This window comes from Oncorhynchus nerka, linkage group LG17, assembly GCF_034236695.1.
Source record: "Oncorhynchus nerka isolate Pitt River linkage group LG17, Oner_Uvic_2.0, whole genome shotgun sequence".
Lineage (NCBI taxonomy): Eukaryota > Metazoa > Chordata > Actinopteri > Salmoniformes > Salmonidae > Oncorhynchus > Oncorhynchus nerka.
This window is the reverse complement of record NC_088412.1, coordinates 39605784-39628512: the sequence shown is the minus strand read 5'-3', so window position 1 is coordinate 39628512 and position 22729 is coordinate 39605784. Positions and strand designations below refer to the sequence as shown.

General features: G+C 43.1%; 2 protein-coding genes across 2 annotated transcripts; both read right to left on the bottom strand.

Moving 5' to 3' along the window:
• Nucleotides 1-2752: 2752 nt before the first annotated feature.
• LOC115145209 (dual specificity protein phosphatase 3-like) lies at nt 2753-15361 on the bottom strand. Its single transcript, XM_029686587.1, has 3 exons — nt 15122-15361; nt 3974-4206; nt 2753-3448 (listed from the first exon to the last, which is right to left on the bottom strand). Exons 1-3 carry the CDS (start codon nt 15295-15297, stop codon nt 3240-3242), a joined length of 618 nt encoding a protein of 205 aa, XP_029542447.1. The 5' UTR covers nt 15298-15361; the 3' UTR covers nt 2753-3239.
• A 2214-nt stretch (nt 15362-17575) lies between these two features.
• On the bottom strand, nt 17576-20519 carry LOC115145511 (prolactin-2). Its single transcript, XM_029687042.2, has 5 exons — nt 20480-20519; nt 20277-20389; nt 19087-19194; nt 18391-18573; nt 17576-18221 (listed from the first exon to the last, which is right to left on the bottom strand). The coding sequence occupies exons 1-5, from the start codon at nt 20517-20519 to the stop codon at nt 18033-18035; spliced, it is 633 nt and encodes a 210-aa protein (XP_029542902.1). The 3' UTR covers nt 17576-18032.
• Between the last annotated feature and the right edge of the window lie 2210 nt (nt 20520-22729).

Genomic DNA, 22729 nt, shown 5'->3' with positions numbered 1-22729 from the left:
TTCTTGTGGGGACCAGCCATCCCCACAAGAATAGTAAACAAACAAACATTTGACCAACTGGGGACATTTTGTTAGTCCCCCACAAGGTCAAATGCTATTTCTAATGGGTTTTAGGGTTAAGATTAGAATTGATGTTAGGAGCTAGGGTTAATTTTAGGGTAATAAGCTAGGGTTAGGGTTGAGGTTAGGTTTTTGGGTTAGGGAAAATAGGATTTTGAATGGGACTGAATTGTGTGTCCCCACAAGGTTAGCTGTGCGTGTGTGTGCGCAAGTAGAAAAACATGTTGACTCACCCTACTTGTAGAGAACCACCAATGGCATCCTCCTCTCTTTCATGTTGGCGAAACGGCCTCAAAACTATCTATCACTCTTTCTGGCATACAGTACATAATAGTATTTTTTGTTGTCCTAGGCTACCTGGCTAAAATGCTTGCTCGCTATCCTAACTTCCATTCATGTGCAACGTTAGTCGTTAACATTGACCTTCTACATCTAGCTACATATTGAACTTTCATCCTCTCAGGCTAGGGGCTCAACGATGTATGAATTAATGGTTGGATCAGAATTGCCATTATAATCATTGGCCAGTATGGAGAATTAAGTAAAACCACAAGTCCAAATCCCTATCTCCATCCATGGCTATTTTAGGAAAGGGACCATTTCTGCTAGCTAGCCACTGAAGGACAACACAACGAGATGCAACAATTCACGTTTTTCTGTCAATTACGTATGCTCTCAATGGGATTTGATTGCAGTGATGCAAAATTCCAAGCTGATTTCCCTTGACACTTTTTTGTTGGTGCGCCATGACCATTCACCTTTGAACTTGCTCAGTTTAGCTCAACACTTATTGGCAAATGTTTTCATACTCTTTTTATCAAAGGTTGCTAAATGCTCGCTGACTTCCCTTGCCTTCAATGCTATGGGCGGCAACAATGTCATACTCGTTTGGACCAGACAGCATCAGATAGATGGCCTACCTGTAGAGAGACAGTGGAGCTGTTTTGCTCGTATTCAGTGTCTCAGAGTAAGCGAGCTGATCTAGGATCAGTTCCCACTTTCAAGTAATAATTTGTATTATTCTTATCTAAAAGGCTAAACTGATCCTAGATCAGCAGTCCTACTCTGAGACGTTTTGTGAATACAGGCCATCCTACCCCATTCCTAACGGTATGCAGGCATTACAGGAATATCAGCAGAGCCAGCCCCAGACCAGTTGATACAGACAGAGAACACCAAATGTTGTCCAGCCTGATATATTGCTGCTCACATAAAGGTTATAATGGACTCAATCCCCCTGCTGGTCAATAGCAGAATCTCTACACAACTTTTTCAATAGTGTCAGTATACCTGGTATTCACTGAAGAAATACAATTAGAAGAAATAACGACAAAACTAAATAAGAAATACTATCTGTACTAGTGGTTTCTTCTTTAAAAAAACAGCTAAATAACAGTTTGGAAGACCCAGAGTTACCTCTGCTTCAGAGGATAAGTTCAGTAGAGTTTACCAGCCTCAGAAATTGCAGACCAGATAAATGCTTCACAGAGTTCAAGTAACAGACACATCTCAACATCAACTGTTCAGAGGAGACTGTGTGAATCAGGCTGCAAAGAAACCACTACTAAAGGACACCAATAATAAGAAGAGACTTGCTTGGGCCAAGAAACACTAGCAATGGACATTAGACAAGTCCAAATTTGAGATTTTTGGTTCCAACTTCCATGTCTTTGTGGGACGCAGAGTAGGTGAACAGATGATCTCTGCATGTGTGGTTCCCACCGTGAAGCATGGAGGAGGAGGTGTGACACTGTCAGTGATTTATTTACAATTTAAGGCACACTTAACCAGCATTCTGCAGCGGTATGCCATACCATCTGGTTTGTGTTTAGGTGGGACTATAATTTGTTTGACCCAACATACCTCCAGGCAATGACCCAACATACCTCCAGGCTGTGTAAGAGCTATTTGACCAAGAAGGAGAGTGATCTAGTGCTGCATCAAATGACCTGGCCTCCACAATCACCTGACCTCAACCCAATTGATATGGTTTGAGATGAGTTGGACCGCAGAGTGAAGAAAATGCAGCCAGCAAGTGCTCAGCATATGTGGGAACTCCTTCAAGACTGTTGGAAAAGCATTCCAGGTGAAGCTGGTTGAGAGAATGCCAAGAGTGTGCAAATCTGTCATCAAGGCAATTTTTTTTTACCTTTATTAGGCAAAGGGTGGTTACTTTGAAAAATCTCAAAGATAAACTATATTTTTTATTTGTTTAACACTTTTTTTGGTTACTATGATTTTATATTTGTTATTTCATAGTTTTGATCTCTTCACTAGTATTCTACAATGTAGAAAATAGAACATATAAAGAAAAAGCCTTGAATGAGCAGGTGAGTCCAAACTTTTGACTGGTACTGTAGGTTAACCATATCAATACTACATAAATCTCTACTAACTAAAAAGTAATCGAATATACTTTAGAATATACGTTATTTTGGTGTGTCACATGATCTGTGTTACCAGCAGTGGGAAGATGTGAAATAATATTATAGACAGATGGGATTGGGAGGACTGCATGTCATACAAACGATTGGTCAGGGGCCTTAGTTTAGTCCTCATGTCGTGTGTGTGTGTAAGAATATACCATGATCTCAGTTAGACTGTGGGCCATATGTAAACCATGATAGTTTCTCATAAATGTGCAAAAAAAAACATGCTACAGCAAAATGAGAACTATTTCTTATTTAGACACTCAAATGGAGCAGGAGGAAAAGTAAACCTGATAACATAACCATTCAATGGTTCTCTGGAAATCACCTTGACGAGTAGATGCAAGCTCCACAGCACAGAGGCTAGAAAAGACTGGCAGTGTGAAGGAAGGAAGGAATTGGATGGAGAGCCAGAGGGGGAGTTGTAGGGATTGTTCCTGAGTGTGAGGGTTCCTCCCTGATTGAGAGGGGTTGGGTTAAATGCAGAATACACATTTCAGTTGAATGCATTCAGTTTTACAACTGACTAAGTATTCCCTTTCACTTGAATACAGTGTCTTTCTGAATTTAAATCAAAGGACAAGCCATGCTTGAGCCAGCCTACAAGTCAAGGATGGCAGTCAGTGAATGTGCGTATCTGTGTACATTTACAGGTACATACTTTCCAGGTGTCCTGAATACCTACACTCTTTCACGTGGCTGTTTATCTGTACATACTTGTAAGGTACGAGTACAGGGGGAAGAAAACCGTCATTGGTTCCAGAACTTTCCTTCGGCCGTCAGAGTTTCGTTGAGGCGACACAGCTGGCGCAGGAAGCCATCGTTAGGGCCGATCTCTCTCTTCTGTCGTACCATGGACAGGGCGGACCGAATGTCCATCCTGTGGCGCAGCATCAGGTAGGCGATGACCAGTGTTGGGGAGCGGCTGTAGCCCTCTCTGCAGTGAACGTACACTTTACCTGAGGGACATGGAGAAGAGTTTTAGGTCAGAGAGAACGGGACACAATATTGCAACAAATAAGGATAAAATATGACATAAAATACTGGGATAAAATGTTGCGTCAATGTATTTCATTTAATATTTCTAAATTGAGACAATTCTGCATTTGAATTCAACTCAAATTTCCAGTTTCTACATGCACGATACCAAAAATCTATTAAAATAGAATTGATTCTTCTGAAGTCAACTCTGCATCCATCCCTGGTGTGACTGTGTTGAAACTGAGTCATTCCATTAGACCACAGAGGACCATTTTCATAATCTTAGCGCGATGAGGTCATGTACTGTGATGTATTATATTCCACTGATCTCATGCAGAGGCTCACACCAAAACAATTAACTGTTACCTTACTCTTCCCATATTTGTTTTGCCTTAAAAGAAAAAGAGGTGGCTAACTATTGCTCTAAGTGTTTTGCTCCATCGGCCTGCACCTCTCTAACTCAGGTGTGCATTTTCCCTTGTCTCAGAAAGGTTTTATCTTACCCTTCCCATCATTGTGTGCCAAGGCCTTCTCGATGAAGTTCGCCCCCTCCTCGAAGTAGATGCTGAGGTCAAAGTGGTCTGTGTCACTGGCGCCCATGCCGTGGTAAGTGATGCCTGTGCCAGCGTAGAACTCCGCATTGGTGTTAACGTGCATGAAGGAGTTGCCTTCCGCTGCATTCAGAATGTGGGTGATGCCTAGCTTCTTCAGACGCATCGTGTTCATGGCCACAATACTAAAAAACAAAGTGCTGTAGGTGTCATAACCATTACAAAGCTAGTGTGGTACTATATACAGGCATATACAATGCCTTCAGAATGTATTCATACCCCTTGACTTATTTCACATTTTGTTGTTACATCCTGAATTCAAAATGGCTTAAATATTTTTTTTCACCCATCTATACAGAATACCCCATAATGACAAAGTGAAACATGATTCTAAATGTTTGCTAATTTATTTGAAATGAAATACAGAAATATCTCATTTACATAAGTATGCACTCCCCTGAGTCAACACTTTGTAGATCACCCTTGGCAACCATTACAGCTGTAAGTCTTTCTGGATGAGTCTCTAAGAACTTTCCACACCTGGATTGTGCAACATTTGCCCATTATATTATTTTTGTAATTCTTCAAACTCTGACAAATTGGTTGTTGATCATTGCTCGACAACCACTTTCAGGTCTAGATTTAAGTCAAAATTCAACTCGCCCACTCAGGAACATCCACTGTCTTCTTGGTAAGCAAGTCCAGTGAAGATTTGGCCTTGTGTTTTATGTTGTTGTCCAGCTGAAAGGTGAATTAATATCCCAGTGTCTGGTGGAAAGCAGACTGAACCAGCTTTTCCTCTAGGATTTTGCCTGTACTTAGCTCCGTTCCGTTTCTTGTTATCCTGAAAAATTCCTTAATGATTACAAGCATACCCATGACATGATGCAGCCACCACTATGCTTCAAAATATGGAGAGTGGTACTCAGTAATGTGTTGTATTAGATTTGCCCCAAACATAACAATTTTGTATTCAATTGCTTTGTCACATTTTTTGCAGTATTACTTTAGTGCCTTGTTGCAAACAGGATGCATGTTTTAGAATACTTTTATTCTGTACAGGCTTCCTTATTTTCACTCTGTCAATTAGGTTAGTATTGTGTGGTGACTAAAATGTTGTTGATGCATCTTCAGTTTTCTATCACAGATATTGAACTCTGTAACTGTTTTATCATTGGCCTCAAGGTGAAATCCCTGAGCAGTTTCCTTCCTCCCCGGCAACTAAGTTAGGAAGGACACCTGTATTTTTCTAGTGACTGGGTGTATTAATACACCATCCAAAGTGTAATTAATAACTTCACCATGCTCAAGGGAATATTATTCAATGTTCTTTTTTAATTTACCCATCCTCCATCAACCTTCTTTGCAAGGCATTGGAAAATCTCCCTGGTATTTTTGGTTGAATATGTGTTTGAGATTCACTGCCCCGACTGAAATACATTACAGATAATTGTGTGTGGGTTACAGAGATGAAGTACTACTTCAAAGATGATGCTAAACACAATATTATTGCACACAGAGTGAGTCTATACAATTTATGTTATTACTTATTTCAGCTTTTCAGTTTTTTATTAAATTGTATCCTTTTTTTCAAAAAACATAATTCTTCTTTGATATTATGGGTTATTGTGTGAATTATAGTGACCAAAAATCTAAATTGAATCTATTTTAAAAAATCACACAAAATAACATAAAATATGTAAATGTCAGGGGAAGGAATACTTTCTTAAGGCATTGTACATGTGTAGTGGTATAAAGTTGTACAGGGGTGTGTTATTAGCTGTGCCATTACCAGTGTCCATTTTAGCATGTAAATCTTGGTGGGGCAAACTTTCAAAAATAAGAATTTTGGTGCATGCCAGAAAAGGTGGCAAACGGTACCCTCAAAGGCCTTCATAAAGCCCAAGAGAAAATATTTATTTTCAGCAACATGGAGTGAATCCGTACCACCGCCACACCTGGCTATCAGCGGAGCCTTGTCTGGCAGCAAAACAGTTAATTCAGCCACATTTACTGCCTTTAAAAAAACATTGCTAATATGGCTAACATACTTAGAGAAATGTGGTGTCTACTGACAATTGAGATGTACAAATTATGGCATAAGGGGACGGCGAGCAGATAAGAGGCGGTCTGTAATTTTGATTAAGACATTAATGAGCGAGCTAGAACGGATGTTGTTAATAACTATTTGTTCAGCACTTTTGAAATATACAGCGACAGAATTCAGAACATAGGCCGTTCTTACAGTATTCTCCCTGTACACCAAGTCAGAACCGTATGACAAATAAAGGGGGCATATAAGCAGACAATGAAAGCTATTATTTATATTTATATTATTTATATATTTATATTTGATGATTACATTTCTCTAGAACAGGCTATAGGCTTCATGTGCACCACCAACAGCTAACAGCTTACTACACAACATACACAGCATTACTTTCTTAGCTACAGTATACATATACAGTATACATATCTCCCTGGCATATTACATCATTTATGCAGCAGCACACGACCATTTTGGATCACGTTGTTGTGCTGGGCTCACTTGAAGAGGAAGGTGGCGCAATGGTCTGTCATGGGAACATTTTGTCATCAAACTTTGTTTTCAAAATCTGTCATTCTCTGGATTTATGGTGCTTTCAAGACAACTGGGAACTCTGAGGGGGGGGGGACAAGGTCAGATCATAATGTCATTGATCTTCAGGTCAGAGCTCTAAAATGAGGCCAGAGTTCCCGACATGGAATTCCCAGTTGGATGACTGTTCAAAACGTATTTTCCCAGTCTGAGTTTTCTTTTTTTCCCCAGAGTTCCCAGTTGTCTTGAACTCACTGAAGTCTGATTTCCAAGTTCCGAGTTTCCAGCTGTTTTGAACGCGGCAAAAGTCTGGATTGACAGCATGGCCAATGTTGAATGTTTATATTTTTAAGCTTGGAAAAGAGACCCTTAAACCCAGACTTGGACCACACACCCACTCCACTGAATAGCAGGCTAGTGATTGCTCAGCAGGCTAGTTTGCAGTTAGCCACTGATTCCTTCCAAACCACTCATTGTTGAATTTGCCATTTCTAAACTCAGCAAAAAAAGAAACGTCCTCTCACTGTCAACTGCATTTATTTTCAGCAAACTTAACAAGTTTAAATATTTGTATGAAATAAGATTCAACAACTGAGACATAAACTGAACAAGTTCCACAGACCTGTGACTAACAGAAATTGAATAATGTGTCCCTGAACAAAGGGAGGTCAAAATCAAAAGTAACAATCAGTACTGGTGTGGCCACCAGCTGCATTAAGTACTGCAGTGCATCTCCTCCTCATGGACTGCACCAGATTTGCCAGTTCCTGCTGTGAGATTTTACCCGCTCTTACACCAAGACACCTGCAAGTTCCCGGACATTTCAGGGGGGAATGGCCCTAGCCCTCACCCTTCGATCCAACAGGTCCAAGACGTGCTCAATAGAATTGAATTCCGGGCTCTTCGCTGGCCATGGCAAACACTGGCAAACACTGACATTCCTGAAATCACGCACAGAATGAGCTGTATGGCTGGTGGTATTGTCATGCTGGAGGGTCATGTCAGGATGAGCCTGCAGGAAGGGTACCACATGAGGGAGGAGGATGTCTTCCCTGTAACGCACAGCGTTGAGACGGCCTGCAATGACAACAAGCTCAGTCCGATGATGCTGTGACACAATGCCCCAGACCATGACGGACCCTCCACCTCCAAATCGATCCTGCTCCAGAGTACAGGCCTCGGTGTAACGCTCATTCCTTCAACGATAAACGCGAATCCGATCATCACCCCTGGTGAGACAAAACCGCGACTCGTCAGTGAAGAGCACTTTTATCCAGTCCTGTCTGGTCCAGCGACGGTGGGTTTGTGCAATAGGCGACGTTGTTGCCAGTGAAAACGCTACTAACGTTTCAGTTAGGGACATCACTCGCTTTGAGACCTTGAAGTAGTTGTTCCCCTTGCTCTGCAAGGGCCGCAGCTTTTGTGGAGCGATGGGTATCGATGCTTCGAGTGTGGCTGTTGTTGGTGTGTACAGAGAGTCCCTGGTTCGAGCCCAGGTAGGGGTGAGGTGAGGGACGGAAGCTATACTGTTATATACAGTGGGGCAAAAAAGTATTTAGTCAGCCACCAATTATGCAAGTTCTCCCACTTAAAAAAGATAAGAGGCCTGTAATTTTCATCATAGGTACATTTCAACTATGACAGACAAAATTAGAAAAAAAAAATCCAGAAAATGACATTGTAGGATTTTTAATGAATTTATTTGACAATTGTGGTGGAAAACAAGTATTTGGTCACCTACAAACAAGCAATATTTCTGGCTCTCACAGACCTGTAACTTCTTCTTTAAGAGGTTCCTCTGTCCTCCACTCGTTATCTGTATTAATGGCACCTGTTTGAACTTGTTATCAGTCCTGTCCACAACCTCAAACAGTCACACTCCAAACCCCACTATGGCCAAGACTAAAGAGCTGTCAAAGGACACCAGAAACAAAATTATAGATCTGCACCAGGCTGGGAAGACTGAATCTGCAATAGTTAAGCAGCTTGGTTTGAAGATCAACTGTGGGAGCAATTATTAGGAAATGGAAGACATAGAAGACCACTGATAATCTCCCTCGATCTGGGGCTCCACGCAAAATCTCACCCAGTGGGGTCAAAATGATCACAAGAACGGTGAGCAAAAATCCCAGAACCACACGGGGGGACCTAGTGAATGACCTGCAGAGAGCTGGGACCAAAGTAACAAAGGAGGACAAAGAATGCTGAGTTGCATCCAAAGAACACCATACCTACTGTGAAGCATGGGGGTAGAAACATCATGCTTTGGGGCTGTTTTTCTGCAAAGGGACCAGGACGACTGATCCGTGTAAAGGAAAGAATGAATGAAGAAGAATGAAACCCATGTTTTTTTATTTTATTTCACCTTTATTTAACCAGGTAGGCTAGTTGAGAACAAGTTCTCATTTGCAACTGCGACCTGGCCAAGATAAAGCATAGCAGTGTGAACAGACAACACAGAGTTACACATGGAGTAAACAATTATTAACAAGTCAGTAACACAGTAGAAAAAAAGGGGAGTCTATATACATTGTGTGCAAAAGGCATGAGGAGGTAGGCGAATAATTACAATTTTGCAGATTAACACTGGAGTGATAAATTATCAGATGGTCATGTACAGGTAGAGATATTGGTGTGCAAAAGAGCAGAAAAGTAAATAAATAAAAACAGTATGGGGATGAGGTAGGTAAAAATGGGTGGGCTATTTACCGATAGACTATGTACAGCTGCAGCGATCGGTTAGCTGCTCAGATAGCAGGTGTTTGAAGTTGGTGAGGGAGATAAAAGTCTCCAACTTCAGCGATTTCTGCAATTCGTTCCAGTCACAGGCAGCAGAGAACTGGAACGAAAGGCGGCCAAATGAGGTGTTGGCTTTAGGGATGATCAGTGAGATACACCTGCTGGAGCGCGTGCTATGGATGGGTGTTGCCATCGTGACCAGTGAACTGAGATAAGGCGGAGCTTTACCTAGCATGGACTTGTAGATGACCTGGAGCCAGTGGGTCTGGCGACGAATATGTAGCGAGGGCCAGCCGACTAGAGCATACAGGTCGCAGTGGTGGGTGGTATAAGGTGCTTTGGTGACAAAACAGATGGCACTGTGATAAACTGCATCGAGTTTGCTGAGTAGAGTGTTGGAAGCAATTTTGTAGATGACATCGCCGAAGTCGAGGATCGGTAGGATAGTTAGTTTTACTAGGGTAAGTTTGGCGGCGTGAGTGAAGGAGGCTTTGTTGCGGAATAGAAAGCCGACTCTAGATTTGATTTTCGATTGGAGATGTTTGATATGAGTCTGGAAGGAGAGTTTACAGTCTAGCCAGACACATAGGTACTTATAGATGTCCACATATTCAAGGTCAGAACCATCCAGGGTGGTGATGCTGGTCACGCATGCGGGTGCAGGCAGCGAATGGTTGAAATGCATGCATTTGGTTTTACTAGCGTTTAAGAGCAGTTGGAGGCCACGGTATGGCATCGAAGCTCGTTTGGAGGTTAGATAGCACAGTGTCCAAGGATGGGCCGGAAGTATATAGAATGGTGTCGTCTGCGTAGAGGTGGATCAGGGAATCGCCCGCAGCAAGAGCAAGAACATCATTGATATATACAGAGAAAAGAGTCGGCCCGAGGTTTGAACCCTGTGGCACTCCCATAGAGACTGCCAGAGGACCGGACAGCATGCCCTCCGATTTGACACACTGAACTCTGTCTGCAACGTAGTTGGTGAACCAGGCAAGGCAGTCATCCGAAAAACCGAGGCTACTGAGTCTGCCGATAAGAATATGGTGATTGACAGAGTCGAAAGCCTTGGCAAGGTCGATGAAGACGGCTGCACAGTACTGTCTTTTATCGATGGCGGTTATGATATCGTTTAGTACCTTGAGCGTGGCTGAGGTGCACCCGTGACCGGCTCGGAAAACAGATTGCACAGCGGAGAAGGTACGGTGGGATTCGAGATGGTCAGTGACCTGTTTGTTGACTTGGCTTTCGAAGACCTTAGATAGGCAGGGCAGGATGGATATAGGTCTGTAACAGTTTGGGTCCAGGGTGTCTCCCCCTTTGAAGAGGGGGATGACTGCGGCAGCTTTCCAATCCTTGGGGATCTCAGACGATATGAAAGAGAGGTTGAACAGGCTGGTAATAGGGGTTGCGACAATGGCGGCGGATAGTTTCAGAAATAGAGGGTCCAGATTGTCAAGCCCAGCTGATTTGTACGGGTCCAGGTTTTGCAGCTCTTCAGAACATCTGCTATCTGGATTTGGGTAAAGGAGAACCTGGAGAGGCTTGGGCGAGTAGCTGCGGGGGGGGGCGGAGCTGTTGGCCGAGGTTGGAGTAGCCAGGCGGAAGGCATGGCCAGCCGTTGAGAAAAGCTTGTTGAAGTTTTTGATAATCATGGTTTATGGTTTATCGGTGGTGACCGTGTTACCTAGCCTCAGTGCAGTGGGCAACTGGGAGGAGGTGCTCTTGTTCTCCATGGACTTCACAGTGTCCCAGAACTTTTTGGAGTTGGAGCTTACAGGGTGCAAATTTCTGCCTGAAGAAGCTGGCCTTTGCTTTCCTGACTGACTGCGTGTATTGGTTCCTGACTTCCCTGAACAGTTTCATATCGCAGGGAGTATTCGATGCTATTGCAGTCCGCCACAGGATGTTTTTGTACTGGTCGAGGGCAGTCAGGTCTGGAGTGAACCAAGGGCTATATCTGTTCTTAGTTCTAAATTTTTTGAACAGAGCATGCTTATCTAAAATGGTGAGGAAGTTACTTTTAAAGAATGACCAGGCATCCTCAACTGACGGGATGAGGTCAATGTCCTTCCAGGATACCCGGGCCATGTCGATTAGAAAGGCCTGCTCACAGAAGTGTTTTAGGGAGCGTTTGACAGTGATGAGGGGTGGTCGTTTGATTGCAGCTCCGTAGCGGATACAGGCAATGAGGCAGTGATCGCTGAGATCCTGGTTGAAGACAGCGGAGGTGTATTTGGAGGGCCAGTTGGTCAGGATGACGTCTATGAGGGTGCCCTTGTTTACAGATTTAGGGTTGGACCTGGTGGGTTCCTTGATGATTTGTGTGAGATTGAGGGCATCTAGCTTAGATTGTAGGACTGCCGGGGTGTTAAGCATATCCCAGTTTAGGTCACCTAACAGAACAAACTCTGAAGCTAGATGGGGGGCGATCAATTCACAAATGGTGTCCAGGGCAAAGCTGGGAGCTGAGGGGGGTCGGTAAGCAGGCGGCAACAGTGAGAGACTTATTTCTGGAGAGAGTAATTTTCAAAATTAGTAGTTCGAACTGTTTGGGTATGGACCTGGAAAGTATGACATTACTTTGCAGGCTATCTCTGCAGTAGACTGCAACTCCTCCCCCTTTGGCAGTTCTATCTTGACGGAAAATGTTGTAGTTTGGTATGGAAATCTCAGAATTTTTGGTGGCCTTCCTGAGCCAGGATTCAGACACGGCAAGGACATCAGGGTTAGCAGAGTGTGCTAAAGCAGTGAGTAAAACAAACTTAGGGAGGAGGCTTCTGATGTTGACATGCATGAAACCAAGGCTTTTTCGATCACAGAAGTCAACAAATGAGGGTGCCTGGGGACATGCAGGGCCTGGGTTTACCTCCACATCACCCGCGGAACAGAGGAGGAGTAGAATGAGGCTATCAAAACTGGTCGCCTAGAGCGTTGGGGACAGATAATAAAAGGAGCAGATTTCTGGGCATGGTAGAATATATTCAGGGCATAATGCGCAGACAGGGGTATGGTGGGGTGCGGGTACAGCGGAGGTAAGCCCAGGCACTGGGTGATGCTGGTTGTAATGGGTGAGGTCACCGCATGTGTGGGAGGTGGGACAAAAGAGGTATCAGGGGTATGAAGAGTGGAACTAGGGGCTCCATTGCAAACTAAAACAATGATAACTAACCTGAACAACAGTATACAAGGCATATTGACATTTGAGAGAGACATACAGCGAGGCATACAGTAATCACAGGTGTTGAATTGGGAGAGCTAGCTAAAACAGTAGCTAAAACAGTAGGTGAGACAACAGCTAATTAGCTAGCACAACAACAGCAGGTAAAATGGCGTTGACTAGGCAGGGAGGGTCGGATTAACTACACACAGAGCCTGAGTGCGGCTGGGGCCGACAGATAAACATAAACAAGCAGAATGGATTACCGTGATTAATGGACAGTCCAGCATGCATCAGCTATGTAGCCAAGTGATCAGTGTCCAGGGGGCAGCGGTGGATGGGGCAGGGAAGCTAGACTGGCGAGTATTATCCAGGTTAAAAAAACTGGCTGGCTGTGCAGAATGTAAAAGGTAAAAGCCGCTAGCAGTGGCTAACAATGACTAAATAGCTTGTAGCTAGTTAGCTGGTTAGCTTCTGGAGGTTCTTGAGTGTGTTCTAAAAATTTAAAATAATAGCGATTCCGTATCACATTGGGTGAGGCAGGTTACCGGAAGGTATAAACTAATTAAAAATCGAAAAGAGATTGAAAGTAAATATGGGTCCAGTGAGTGGTTGGGACGCGGCGATTCAGACGGTTAGCAGGCCTGTGCTAACAAGCTAACAGTTATGGGGCCGGGGCTAGACAAGGTAGCAGTTAGCGGGCCGGGGTTAAACAAGCTAGCAGTTAGCAGGCCGAATTAGCAAGCAAGGAGATAGCAAGGGCTAGAAAGTTAGCCTTTGGGGGATGTCGCGATGGGGTGAGTCTGTTCATGCCTCTTCATGCGGTGACATCGATAGACCGGTCGTGGGTCCGGATATTGTAACCCAGGTGTATGCTTCGGTGGTAGCACAGGAGCTCTGGCCGGGCTAGCTTCAAGCTAAGTGGGTGGAAACACTAGCCAGGAGTAATCATCCGGGGTTGCGGTTAGCTAGTTCGCTAGTTGTGAAGATCCAGCTGAAAATGTTCCGTTTGCGGTGGGAATCGGTTGGGAATCCGGGGCTAAAAAAATAATAGGTCCGTTATGTTCTGGTTAGAGTCGCGTTGTTCGAACTGGCGAGAGCTTTCCGAGCTAAAGGTTAGCTGATGACCGGTTAGCTGAAGACCGCTAGCAATGGTTTGTTGACTGATAGCTGGTAGTTAGCTGGCTAGCTTCAGTTGAGGGGTTCCGAATCCGAAGTAAATATAAATACATTGGGTGAGGCGGGTTGCAGGAGAGCATTTAGAAGTTGAGGTTTAGCAAAATGTTTTAAAAGATATGCGAAGAAAAATATGTAAGCAAGGGCATTGAAGATGAAACGTGGCTGGGTCTTTCAGCATGACAATGATCCCAAACACACCGCCCGGGCAACGAAGGAGTGGCTTCGTAAGAAGCATTTCAAGGTCCTGGAGTGGCCTAGCCAGTCTCCAGATCTCAACCCCATAGAAAATCTTTGGAGGGAGTTGAAAGTCCGTGTTGCCCAGCAAACAGCCCCAAAACATCACTGCTCTAGAGGAGATCTGCATGGAGGAATGGGTCAAAATACCAGCAACAGTGTGTGAAAACCTTGTGAAGACTTACAGAAAACGTTTGACCTCTGTCATTGCCAACAAAGGCTATATAACAAAGTATTGAGATAAACTTTTGTTATTGAGCAAATACTTATTTTCCACCATAATTTGCAAATAAATTCATTAAAAATCCTACAATGTGATTACAGGCCTCTCTCATATTTTTAAGTGGGAGAACTTACACAATTGGTGGCTGACTAAATACTTTTTTGCCCCACTGTAATCAGTTTTGTTTCAGTATGGCTTTTGTCAATAAATGTTTAATTTAAAAATCAGGATGATAAAAGCAAACAAATAAAATGAAAACAAGTGATAGGCTGCTTCAGTCCTATTGGCTATCAGATGTAACTACACTGAGTGTACAAAACATTAGGAACACCTTTCTAATATTGAGTTGCTCCACCTTTTGCCCTCAGAACATTCTCAATTGGTTGGGGTAAGGTGTCAAAAGTGTTCCACAGGGATGCTGACCCATGTTTACTCCAATGCTTCCCACTGTGGTGTCAAGTTGGCTATACAGTATGTCATTTGGGTGGTGGACCATTCTTGATACACACGGGAAACTGTCAAGCGGGAAAAACCCAGCAGCGTTGCAGTTCTTGACACACAAACCGCTGCGCCTGGCACCTACTACCATTACCCGTTCAAAGGTAACTCAATCTTTTGTCTTGCCCATTCACCCTCTGAATGGAACATATACACAATCAATGTCTCAATTGTCTCGAGGCTTAAAAATCATTATTTTTGGATTTAACAAGTGACATCAATAAGGGATCATAGCCTTCATCTGGATTAACCTGGTCAGTCTATGTCATGGAAAGAGCAGGTGTTCCTAATGTTTTGTACAATCAGTGTATATGACTGAGGCCAATGGATGCACTTAGACTATACTCCATTTTAATATCATAATACTGCTACCTCATATTTAGCTTCAGATAAGTGTGCTAAGACCAAAGTTGATCGAATAGCCTTATACCTGTCTATAAAGTTTAGAATGAACATTTCATTGACACATTAACTCAAGCAAATGAAACTCACGCATTTCCAACATATATCCTGGGGAACACCTCGTCGACATGGTGTGTTGGCATGCTGTAGTAACCGTCAACGTTGGCACACAGATCATTGAGCTGCTGCACTGACACTTCATAGTCTGACATGTCAACTCGCAGTGACACGGTAGGCTGCTTGGTTGCGCTCTGATTTTGCTTCATCCCCTTCTTGACTAGAGCAGAGCTGTTAAATATGTCTAGCAGGTGTCGGTTTACAGAGCGACCAGGAGAGGAGTCAGGTTTTCACCCAGCTGTTGCATTGCTCTCACGGAGAGAGCCCCTGAGGGTCTGTGTGTTTTGAAAGTCTGCTTGCGCATGGCCCTCTCTCTCTCTCTCTCTCTCTCTCTCTCTATATATATATATATATATATATATATATATATATATATATATATATATATGGTCAGTCTATGTCATATATATATACTGCTCAAAAAAATAAAGTGAACACTAAAATAACACATCCTAGATCTGAATGAATGAAATATTCTTATTAAATACTTTTTTCTTACATAGTTGAATTTGCTGAAAACAAAATCACACAAAAATTATCAATGGAAATCAAATGATCAACCCATGGAGGTCTGGATTTGGAGTCACACTCAAAATTAAAGTGGAAAACCACACTACAGGCTGATCCAACTTTGATGTAATGTCCTTAAAACAAGTCAAAATGAGGCTCAGTAGTGTGTGTGGCCTCCACGTGCCTGTATGACCTCCCTACAATGCCTGGGCATGCTCCTGATGAGGTGGTGGATGGTCTCCTGAGGGATCTCCTCCCAGACCTGTATTAAAGCATCCACCAACTCCTGGACAGTCTGTGGTGCAACGTGACGTGGAGCGAGACATGATGTCCCAGATGTGCTCAATTGAATTCAGTTCTGGGGAACGGGTGGGCCAGTCCATAGCATCAATGCATTCCTCTTGCAGGAACTTCTGACACACTCCAGCCACATGAGGTCTAGCATTGTCTTGCATTAGGAGGAACCCAGGGTCAACCGCACCAGCATATGGTGCAAGGGGTCTGAGGATCTCATCTCGGTACCTAATGGCAGTCAGGCTACCTCTGGCGGGTACATGGAGGGCTGAGCGGCCCCCCCAAAGAAATGCCACCCCACACCATGACTGACCCACCACCAAACTGGTCATGCTGGAGGATGTTGCAGGCAGCAGAACTTTCTCCACGGCGTCTCCAGACTCTATCACGTCTGTCACGTGCTCAGTGTGAACCTGCTTTCATCTGTGAAGAGCACAGGGCGCCAGTGGCGAATATGCCAATCTTGGTGTTCTCTTGGCAAATGCCAAACGTCCTGCACGGTGTTGGGCTGTAAGCACAACCCCCACCTGTGGACGTCGGGCCCTCATACCACCCTCATGGAGTCTGTTTCTGACCGTTTGAGCAGACAATTGCACATTTGTGGCCTGCTGGAGGTACTTTTGCAGGGCTCTGGCAGTGCTCCTCCTGCTCCTCCTTGCACAAAGGCGGAGGTAGCGGTCCTGCTGCTGGGTTGTTGGCCTCCTCCAAATCTCCTGATGTACTGGCCTGTTTCCTGGTAGCGCCTCCATGCTCTGGACACTACGCTGACAGACACAGCAAACCTTCTTGCCACAGCTCGCATTGATGTGCCATCCTGGATGAGCTGCCCTACCTGAGCCACTTGTGTGGGTTGTAAGACTCCGTCTCATGCTACCACTAGAGTGAAAGCACCGCCAGCATTCAAAAGTGACCAAAACATCAGCCAGGAAGCATAGGAACTGAGAAGTGGTCTGTGGTCACCACTCCTTTATTGGGGGTGTCTTACTAATTGCCTATAATTTCCACCTGTTGTCTATTCCATTTGCACAACAGCATGTGAAATGTATTGCCAATCAGTGTTGCTTCCTAAGTGGACAGTTTGATTTCACAGAAGTGTGATTGACTTGGAGTTACATTGTGTTGAGCAGTATATATATATATATATATATATATATACACATATATATATATACACATACATATATATATATATATATATATGTATATATGTATATATATATATATATATATGTATATATGTATATATATATATGTATATCTTTATTTATATGTATGTATATATATGTATATATGTATATATGTATATATGTATACGTATATATATATATATATGTATATATGTATACGTATATATATATATATATGTATACGTATATATGTATATATATATATATATATATATATATATATATATATATATATATATATATATATACAGTACCTACAGTATGTTACCGTACAGTAATAACAATGTAATTGTGTACACACAGTGCCTGCAGAAAGTTTGAACCCGGTTTCACATTTTGATGTGATCTACTGGTTGGACTGCAAGTATTCATGTTTTATAATGCAATAAAGATTTTATTTGGTATTTAGTGAAACAGTACATTGTGTATAGTATAAGTGACTTGAGAAATCGTATTCTAATGTTCAAACGTTATTATGATGGTCATTGGTCAACTATCAACATAGCCCTCTGTATCTACTAAGAATGACTTGGAGGAATGCTTTGTGTTATCCAAATAAATCATTGAAGATGATTATTCAATGATTATAAGTGCCAATATTAGGTTGAATATTGTTGATGAAATACATTACAGAACATAAACAATAATACAACCTCTTGAGTTGTATATTACACTGGTAAAATGTGGTTCAGATGACAGGTGTTGAATTTAATTTATAGTCTATGAATAGTCTACAGGTAATGTTGATGACAGAGAGCATTAGTCATGATGTCGCAAAATCTAACTTAATAACAACCAATCCCCTGAATTCTCCTTCAAACGGTTACCCCATTTTGGCTCTGTATCAGTTTGAAAATAGAACAATCCCGAACCAAAATGTCTGACATTTTCTCCTAACATGTTTCTGGTCGCATTTTGGTAGCCCGGCATCGAAGGACCTTGAGGAAACTGTCGATTTTGTGGGAGTCCCTGCGGAAGCAGGACATAAGGAAGTGGAAGTTGATGAGGCGGGAGGTCTTGTCATTGCCGAGGTCTCCACCCTTGAAGGGGATTGAAGAAATGTACTGGGAGGAGGGGCCCATCTATAGAGAGAGAGAGAGACATTTTTTTTTTAAAGCAGAAGATAGTGCAAAAAGGTTGTCACCTTGAACACAGTGTTCAATTGTTGAACTAAAACCACTAGTACATGTACAGTCTGGAATGCTTCACATGAAAACACACACACACAGATTAACAGCATCAGTGACCCACCTTGTTGACCAGTATGTCCAGTCCGTCTCCTAGGCTCTTGGAGTAGTCCTGCAGTTCCCTGATCTTACTGCTGATGTCACCATTGGAGGGGTGTGGCAGAGTGGGCGCCTCAGAGGAGAGCAGCAGCAGGGGATCATTCCAGGCCAGCAGGAGGGAGCGAGCCAGGGAGATCAGCTCATTCTCCTGAGGAACACAATGGGTAAAGTCATGAAGGAAAGGTCAATCGAATGCTCCTGCTGTTTTACTGAGTGCAACGCTCCAACCCAAAGGTCTTAATCAGGCTTGACGAAAGGGGAGTAGGAGTAGGGATTGGGGGTTTAGTCAAGGAACTCTTGTGCAGGTTGTTAAATGCACTGCTTTTTTAGAACTGGGTAAATACTAACGTGTATATATACCACAGGGAGGAGACAAACCCAGAGAGAGAGGAGAGGAATGGTACATCTGAGTTAGGAGGCTTCCTCTCCTTGTCTTCTTTCCTTCATCTCCAAGACTCCACTAATCTAAGACTGCTGGATGCGAATTGCTCACAGCTCTCCAATCCTCTCAGATCTGTGCCTAAGGGCTAGAGGTTGTTGCAGGACAGGGCTGTAGATTTGATCAATGAAGTGCTCACGCAGGTAGACTGGGAAAAGAGAGAAGGGGGAGAGATTATAACTAATAGAGAGATGAGTGAGGAGAGCACAGAGCTTTACTGACCGATACTCTAAGCGCTTGCTCCTTGTCCTTGGGTATCTGGAGTGAGGAGGTGTGACACATAGATGGACGTGGCATCATCACTCGTCCAATTGGTGGGAAGTGAGAGTCCTGAGAGAGAGAGAGGTGGAACAGCACAAAAGCGGTTATAATAAGGTTAACTCAAATTGAACATACTCTGACACATAATACTCTGAACATATTCATTTAACGAACAATACATACATCTTGAACACAAACAGACCAGGTATACACACAGATACACATACACACACAGACCAACGTACACATGCATGGTTGTCCTATGGTTATAAACCATCCTACAACTTTCTGGGAATGGTACAGGATAGTTGTTTGGCTTTGGAACATTCTCAGCACATTTATGGAACAGAAAGTCTCCTAAAAGTTCCAACGTGGTTACATTTAATAAAACTTTTTGTAATGTTCTATCATTCTTCAACTGGTTTGGCATTGAGAATATTCTCAAATAGTTCAGAGAACGTTTATTTCAGTTCTTCAGCATAATGTTTCCTACAGGTTTCCTCAGGGTTCTATTTAAAATCATGTTCAGGTGGGTTGGCCGCATGCACTAATGAGTGCTTGTTTCCTTTAGAAATGGATTCGGTTTGAAAAGACAAAAATTAACATCTTTTGTACGTGTAAAAAAAAACATGGCATATTAGCTCCATCCTGGTGGCGCAGTGGACTAATTCCATGGATAGAGGACTGAAGATTATAGGTTTGAACCGCACTGATGCCTTAAATAAAAAATGTTGCATGATGAATGCCAAAGGAAATGGATTTCCATGTGTCCCATCTGTGCTTAAGAGTTCAAAAAGGTTTACCCAAAATAATCTGAAAGTGTTATTGAAATATTCAGTGAAAGTTAAGGAAGTTATTTAAAAACCTCCAAATAACATATCATTTCCATTCTTAGAGCTTTAATAAAACCTCCCAGGAAAACTTTCAATAAACCAGAGTAAAATATTCTCAGAACCTCCCTGCAAACTAAAGATAAACATTCCCAGAACAGGCAACATTTTCACTTCTGTTCTCAGAACGTTTAAAAAACGCTCAGTTTTACCAATCAGGAAACGCATGGCTTCGTTCCCACAACCAATGTGAAACCAAAAACAGACATTCCCACAACTTCCAAGCAACCAAATGTGCTAGCTGGGATGGTTGTTACTGACCAGGTCCTTGTTGAGGGAAGTGCTGAGTGAGTGAAGCTTGTCTGATCGCTGGGAAGCTCTCTCCATTAGGTCACTAAGGCCAATGGCATGACAGGACACAACTAGACACAGAACTAGAGGAGAGAGAGAGAGGTTTGGCTTTAGTCAACTTGCCTCCATCAATAACTCTCACACACAGACTAAACACACACGTTTCATCTCACCTGCTAAGTGGAGTTTGGTACCCTGGGATCGGCGAGCCATCTTTCTTTATTTTCTCTTCTCTCCTTATCTTCTTGTCCTTCCTCTCCTGCTTTTTGGCTGTCGTTCCTTTTCGTCCCCCTTATATAGTGCCCTTGTCTTTTTAATTTGTGAATGCATAAGTCTGGTGACTGTGCGTATTGTTTAGAACTAGTTTTCTCCTGATCACTAATGAGAAACATTTGGGGTGTCTGTCCCTTAGGTATGTACTCATCAATACCCATGGTATTTTTTAAGGTGAGATAGTGAGGTGGACAAAAGCTGTCGGAAAAAAAGAGAGAGGGGCTGGGGGGTGGTTGAAGGGCAATTAGATTCCATTAATAGGATTTTTTTATTAAATCATTTATTCGTCCTACAAGGTGGGATCTACAGTACACTATGGAAGTTTAGTTACTAATCGTTTCTGTCAAAAATTCTGTACAGCCTCTCTGTCATGTGTTATTCCCAGATTTGAGCGAACACCATGTCTTGTCTTTTTCCTGTTGTTAGATGTTTATTTGATAGTGTTGTTAGCTCCTTCTTCCCTTTAGTTTGGCCACTGTGACCAATGTTCACAGCATTTGCTAAATGACCATCTTTCTTATCATACCATTATTACACTGTACCATTCTCTCTCACTTAATCCACTTTCAATGGGGTTCCTGAGTGGCGTAGCGTTCTAAACACTGCATCGCAGTGCTTGAGGTGTCACTACAGACCCGGGTTTGATCCCAAGCTGTATCACAACCGGTCGTGACCGGGAGTCCTATAGGGCGGCGCACAATTGTCCAAGCGGCGTCCGGGTTAGGGGAGGGTTTGGCCGGGGCGGCTTTACTTGGCTCATTGCGCTCTAGCGACTTCTTGTGGTGGGCCGGGCGCCTGCAGGCTGACTTTGAACGGTGTTCCTCCGACACATTGGTGCAGCTGGCTTCCGGGTTAAGCGGGTGGGTGTTAAGGAGTGTGGTTTGGTGGGTCATGTTTCGAAGGACACATGACTTGACCTTTGCCTCTCCCGAGACCGTTGGGGAGCTGCAGCAATGAGACAAGATCGTAATTGAATCGCAATTGGATATCACGAAATTGGGGAGAAAAAGAGGGTAAAATACAAACAAAAAAATAATAATAAAAAAATAAAAAAATAAACCACTTTCAATGAGCCTCGGGTAGGCTACACTGCCACCCAGTTGGTATTCCACACAAGTCATCTTTCCACATGGCATGGACTGAGGTGGCTCCAAGAACCAATGGGAAACCAAAAACTTCCCACAACTTCCAAGGATCATGTGCTGGGACTGTAACTGAAACCATACACCACCTACCACCATCTATGTGTATCAGTGCTCTACGCCCAGTGCAGAATCATAACTGGAGGTCCATGCGTGTGTCTAGAATCTTCATCCCAATCACTCATTGACATCAATACATTATCTTCATACATATGATCTACATGTGGCCTGGGTTGGTCTAGCGATTCGGGCTGCTGCCTTCAGCGCACACATATACTGTGTTGTGTGGGTTCGAATCCGACCTACTGGCACAAATTCTATTTCTCTTTGTCTCTTTGTGTGCGCGGAGTGTAGAGTATTCAGTGTATCATTTACATGTTGGACACACACATGAAACACTCCTCCTCTCCCCCTCATATTACCTATACCTCTGACTTTAAATGTAAGTTCCTTCCCTTTAGAGGTGCCACTGGAGTCTAGCAACTCCCACTGGCTCTCTCTCCTTACCAACCCTTTCTTTACCAACCCCTACTTAAACACAGAACTACTACCAAATGTTTCTTTCTCTATCTTTCTCTTTCTATCATTCTTAACAAACCTTTCCTTACCAACTGCTGCAACACAAAATACAAAACCTCCAAATCTCTCCCTTTCTCTCTCTTTCAATCTCTCTTGTCTTTTTCTCTCCAAATGTTCCACTGCTTACTGTTACTAAAACAAGAATTGTAGTGGCTGTATTTGTGCTGTGCTGGCTTGATGTGATTTGCAGTAGAGGAATGGGAATGTGGGTTCTGGCCAGGCGTGTGGCTAATGGATGTTAGACTCAGGTACAGTAGATGTGATCACTGTAGGAGCCTGAGGAATAGTTGGCCTGCCTGATCTTTTGCAAATCAGTGATGAAACCACAAATATGACAAAACAAAAGGAGAAGAGGGATTGAAGAGACAACAAAGAGAGAGAGAGAGAGAGAGTGGGGGGTAGAGAGAGAAAGAACAATGAGGCAACAAA

What these genes read in the sequence shown, in the direction of transcription:
- LOC115145511 (XM_029687042.2), bottom strand. Translation starts at nt 20,519, where the DNA reads ATGGCTCGCCGATCCCAGGGTACCAAACTCCACTTAGCAG. An exon ending in CTTCCCTCAACAAGGACCTG is followed by an intron (nt 19,195 to 20,276) that starts GTCAGTAACAAC and finishes TCTCTCTCTCAG; the next exon opens with GACTCTCACTTCCCACCAAT. An exon ending in TGGACATACTGGTCAACAAG is followed by an intron (nt 18,222 to 18,390) that starts GTGGGTCACTGA and finishes CTCTCTCTATAG; the next exon opens with ATGGGCCCCTCCTCCCAGTA.
- LOC115145209 (XM_029686587.1), bottom strand. Translation starts at nt 15,297, where the DNA reads ATGAAGCAAAATCAGAGCGCAACCAAGCAGCCTACCGTGTCACTGCGA. An exon ending in AGGATATATGTTGGAAATGC is followed by an intron (nt 4,207 to 15,121) that starts GTGAGTTTCATT and finishes TTTGTTTTTTAG; the next exon opens with TATTGTGGCCATGAACACGA. An exon ending in GGCACACAATGATGGGAAGG is followed by an intron (nt 3,449 to 3,973) that starts GTAAGATAAAAC and finishes CATGTCCCTCAG; the next exon opens with GTAAAGTGTACGTTCACTGC.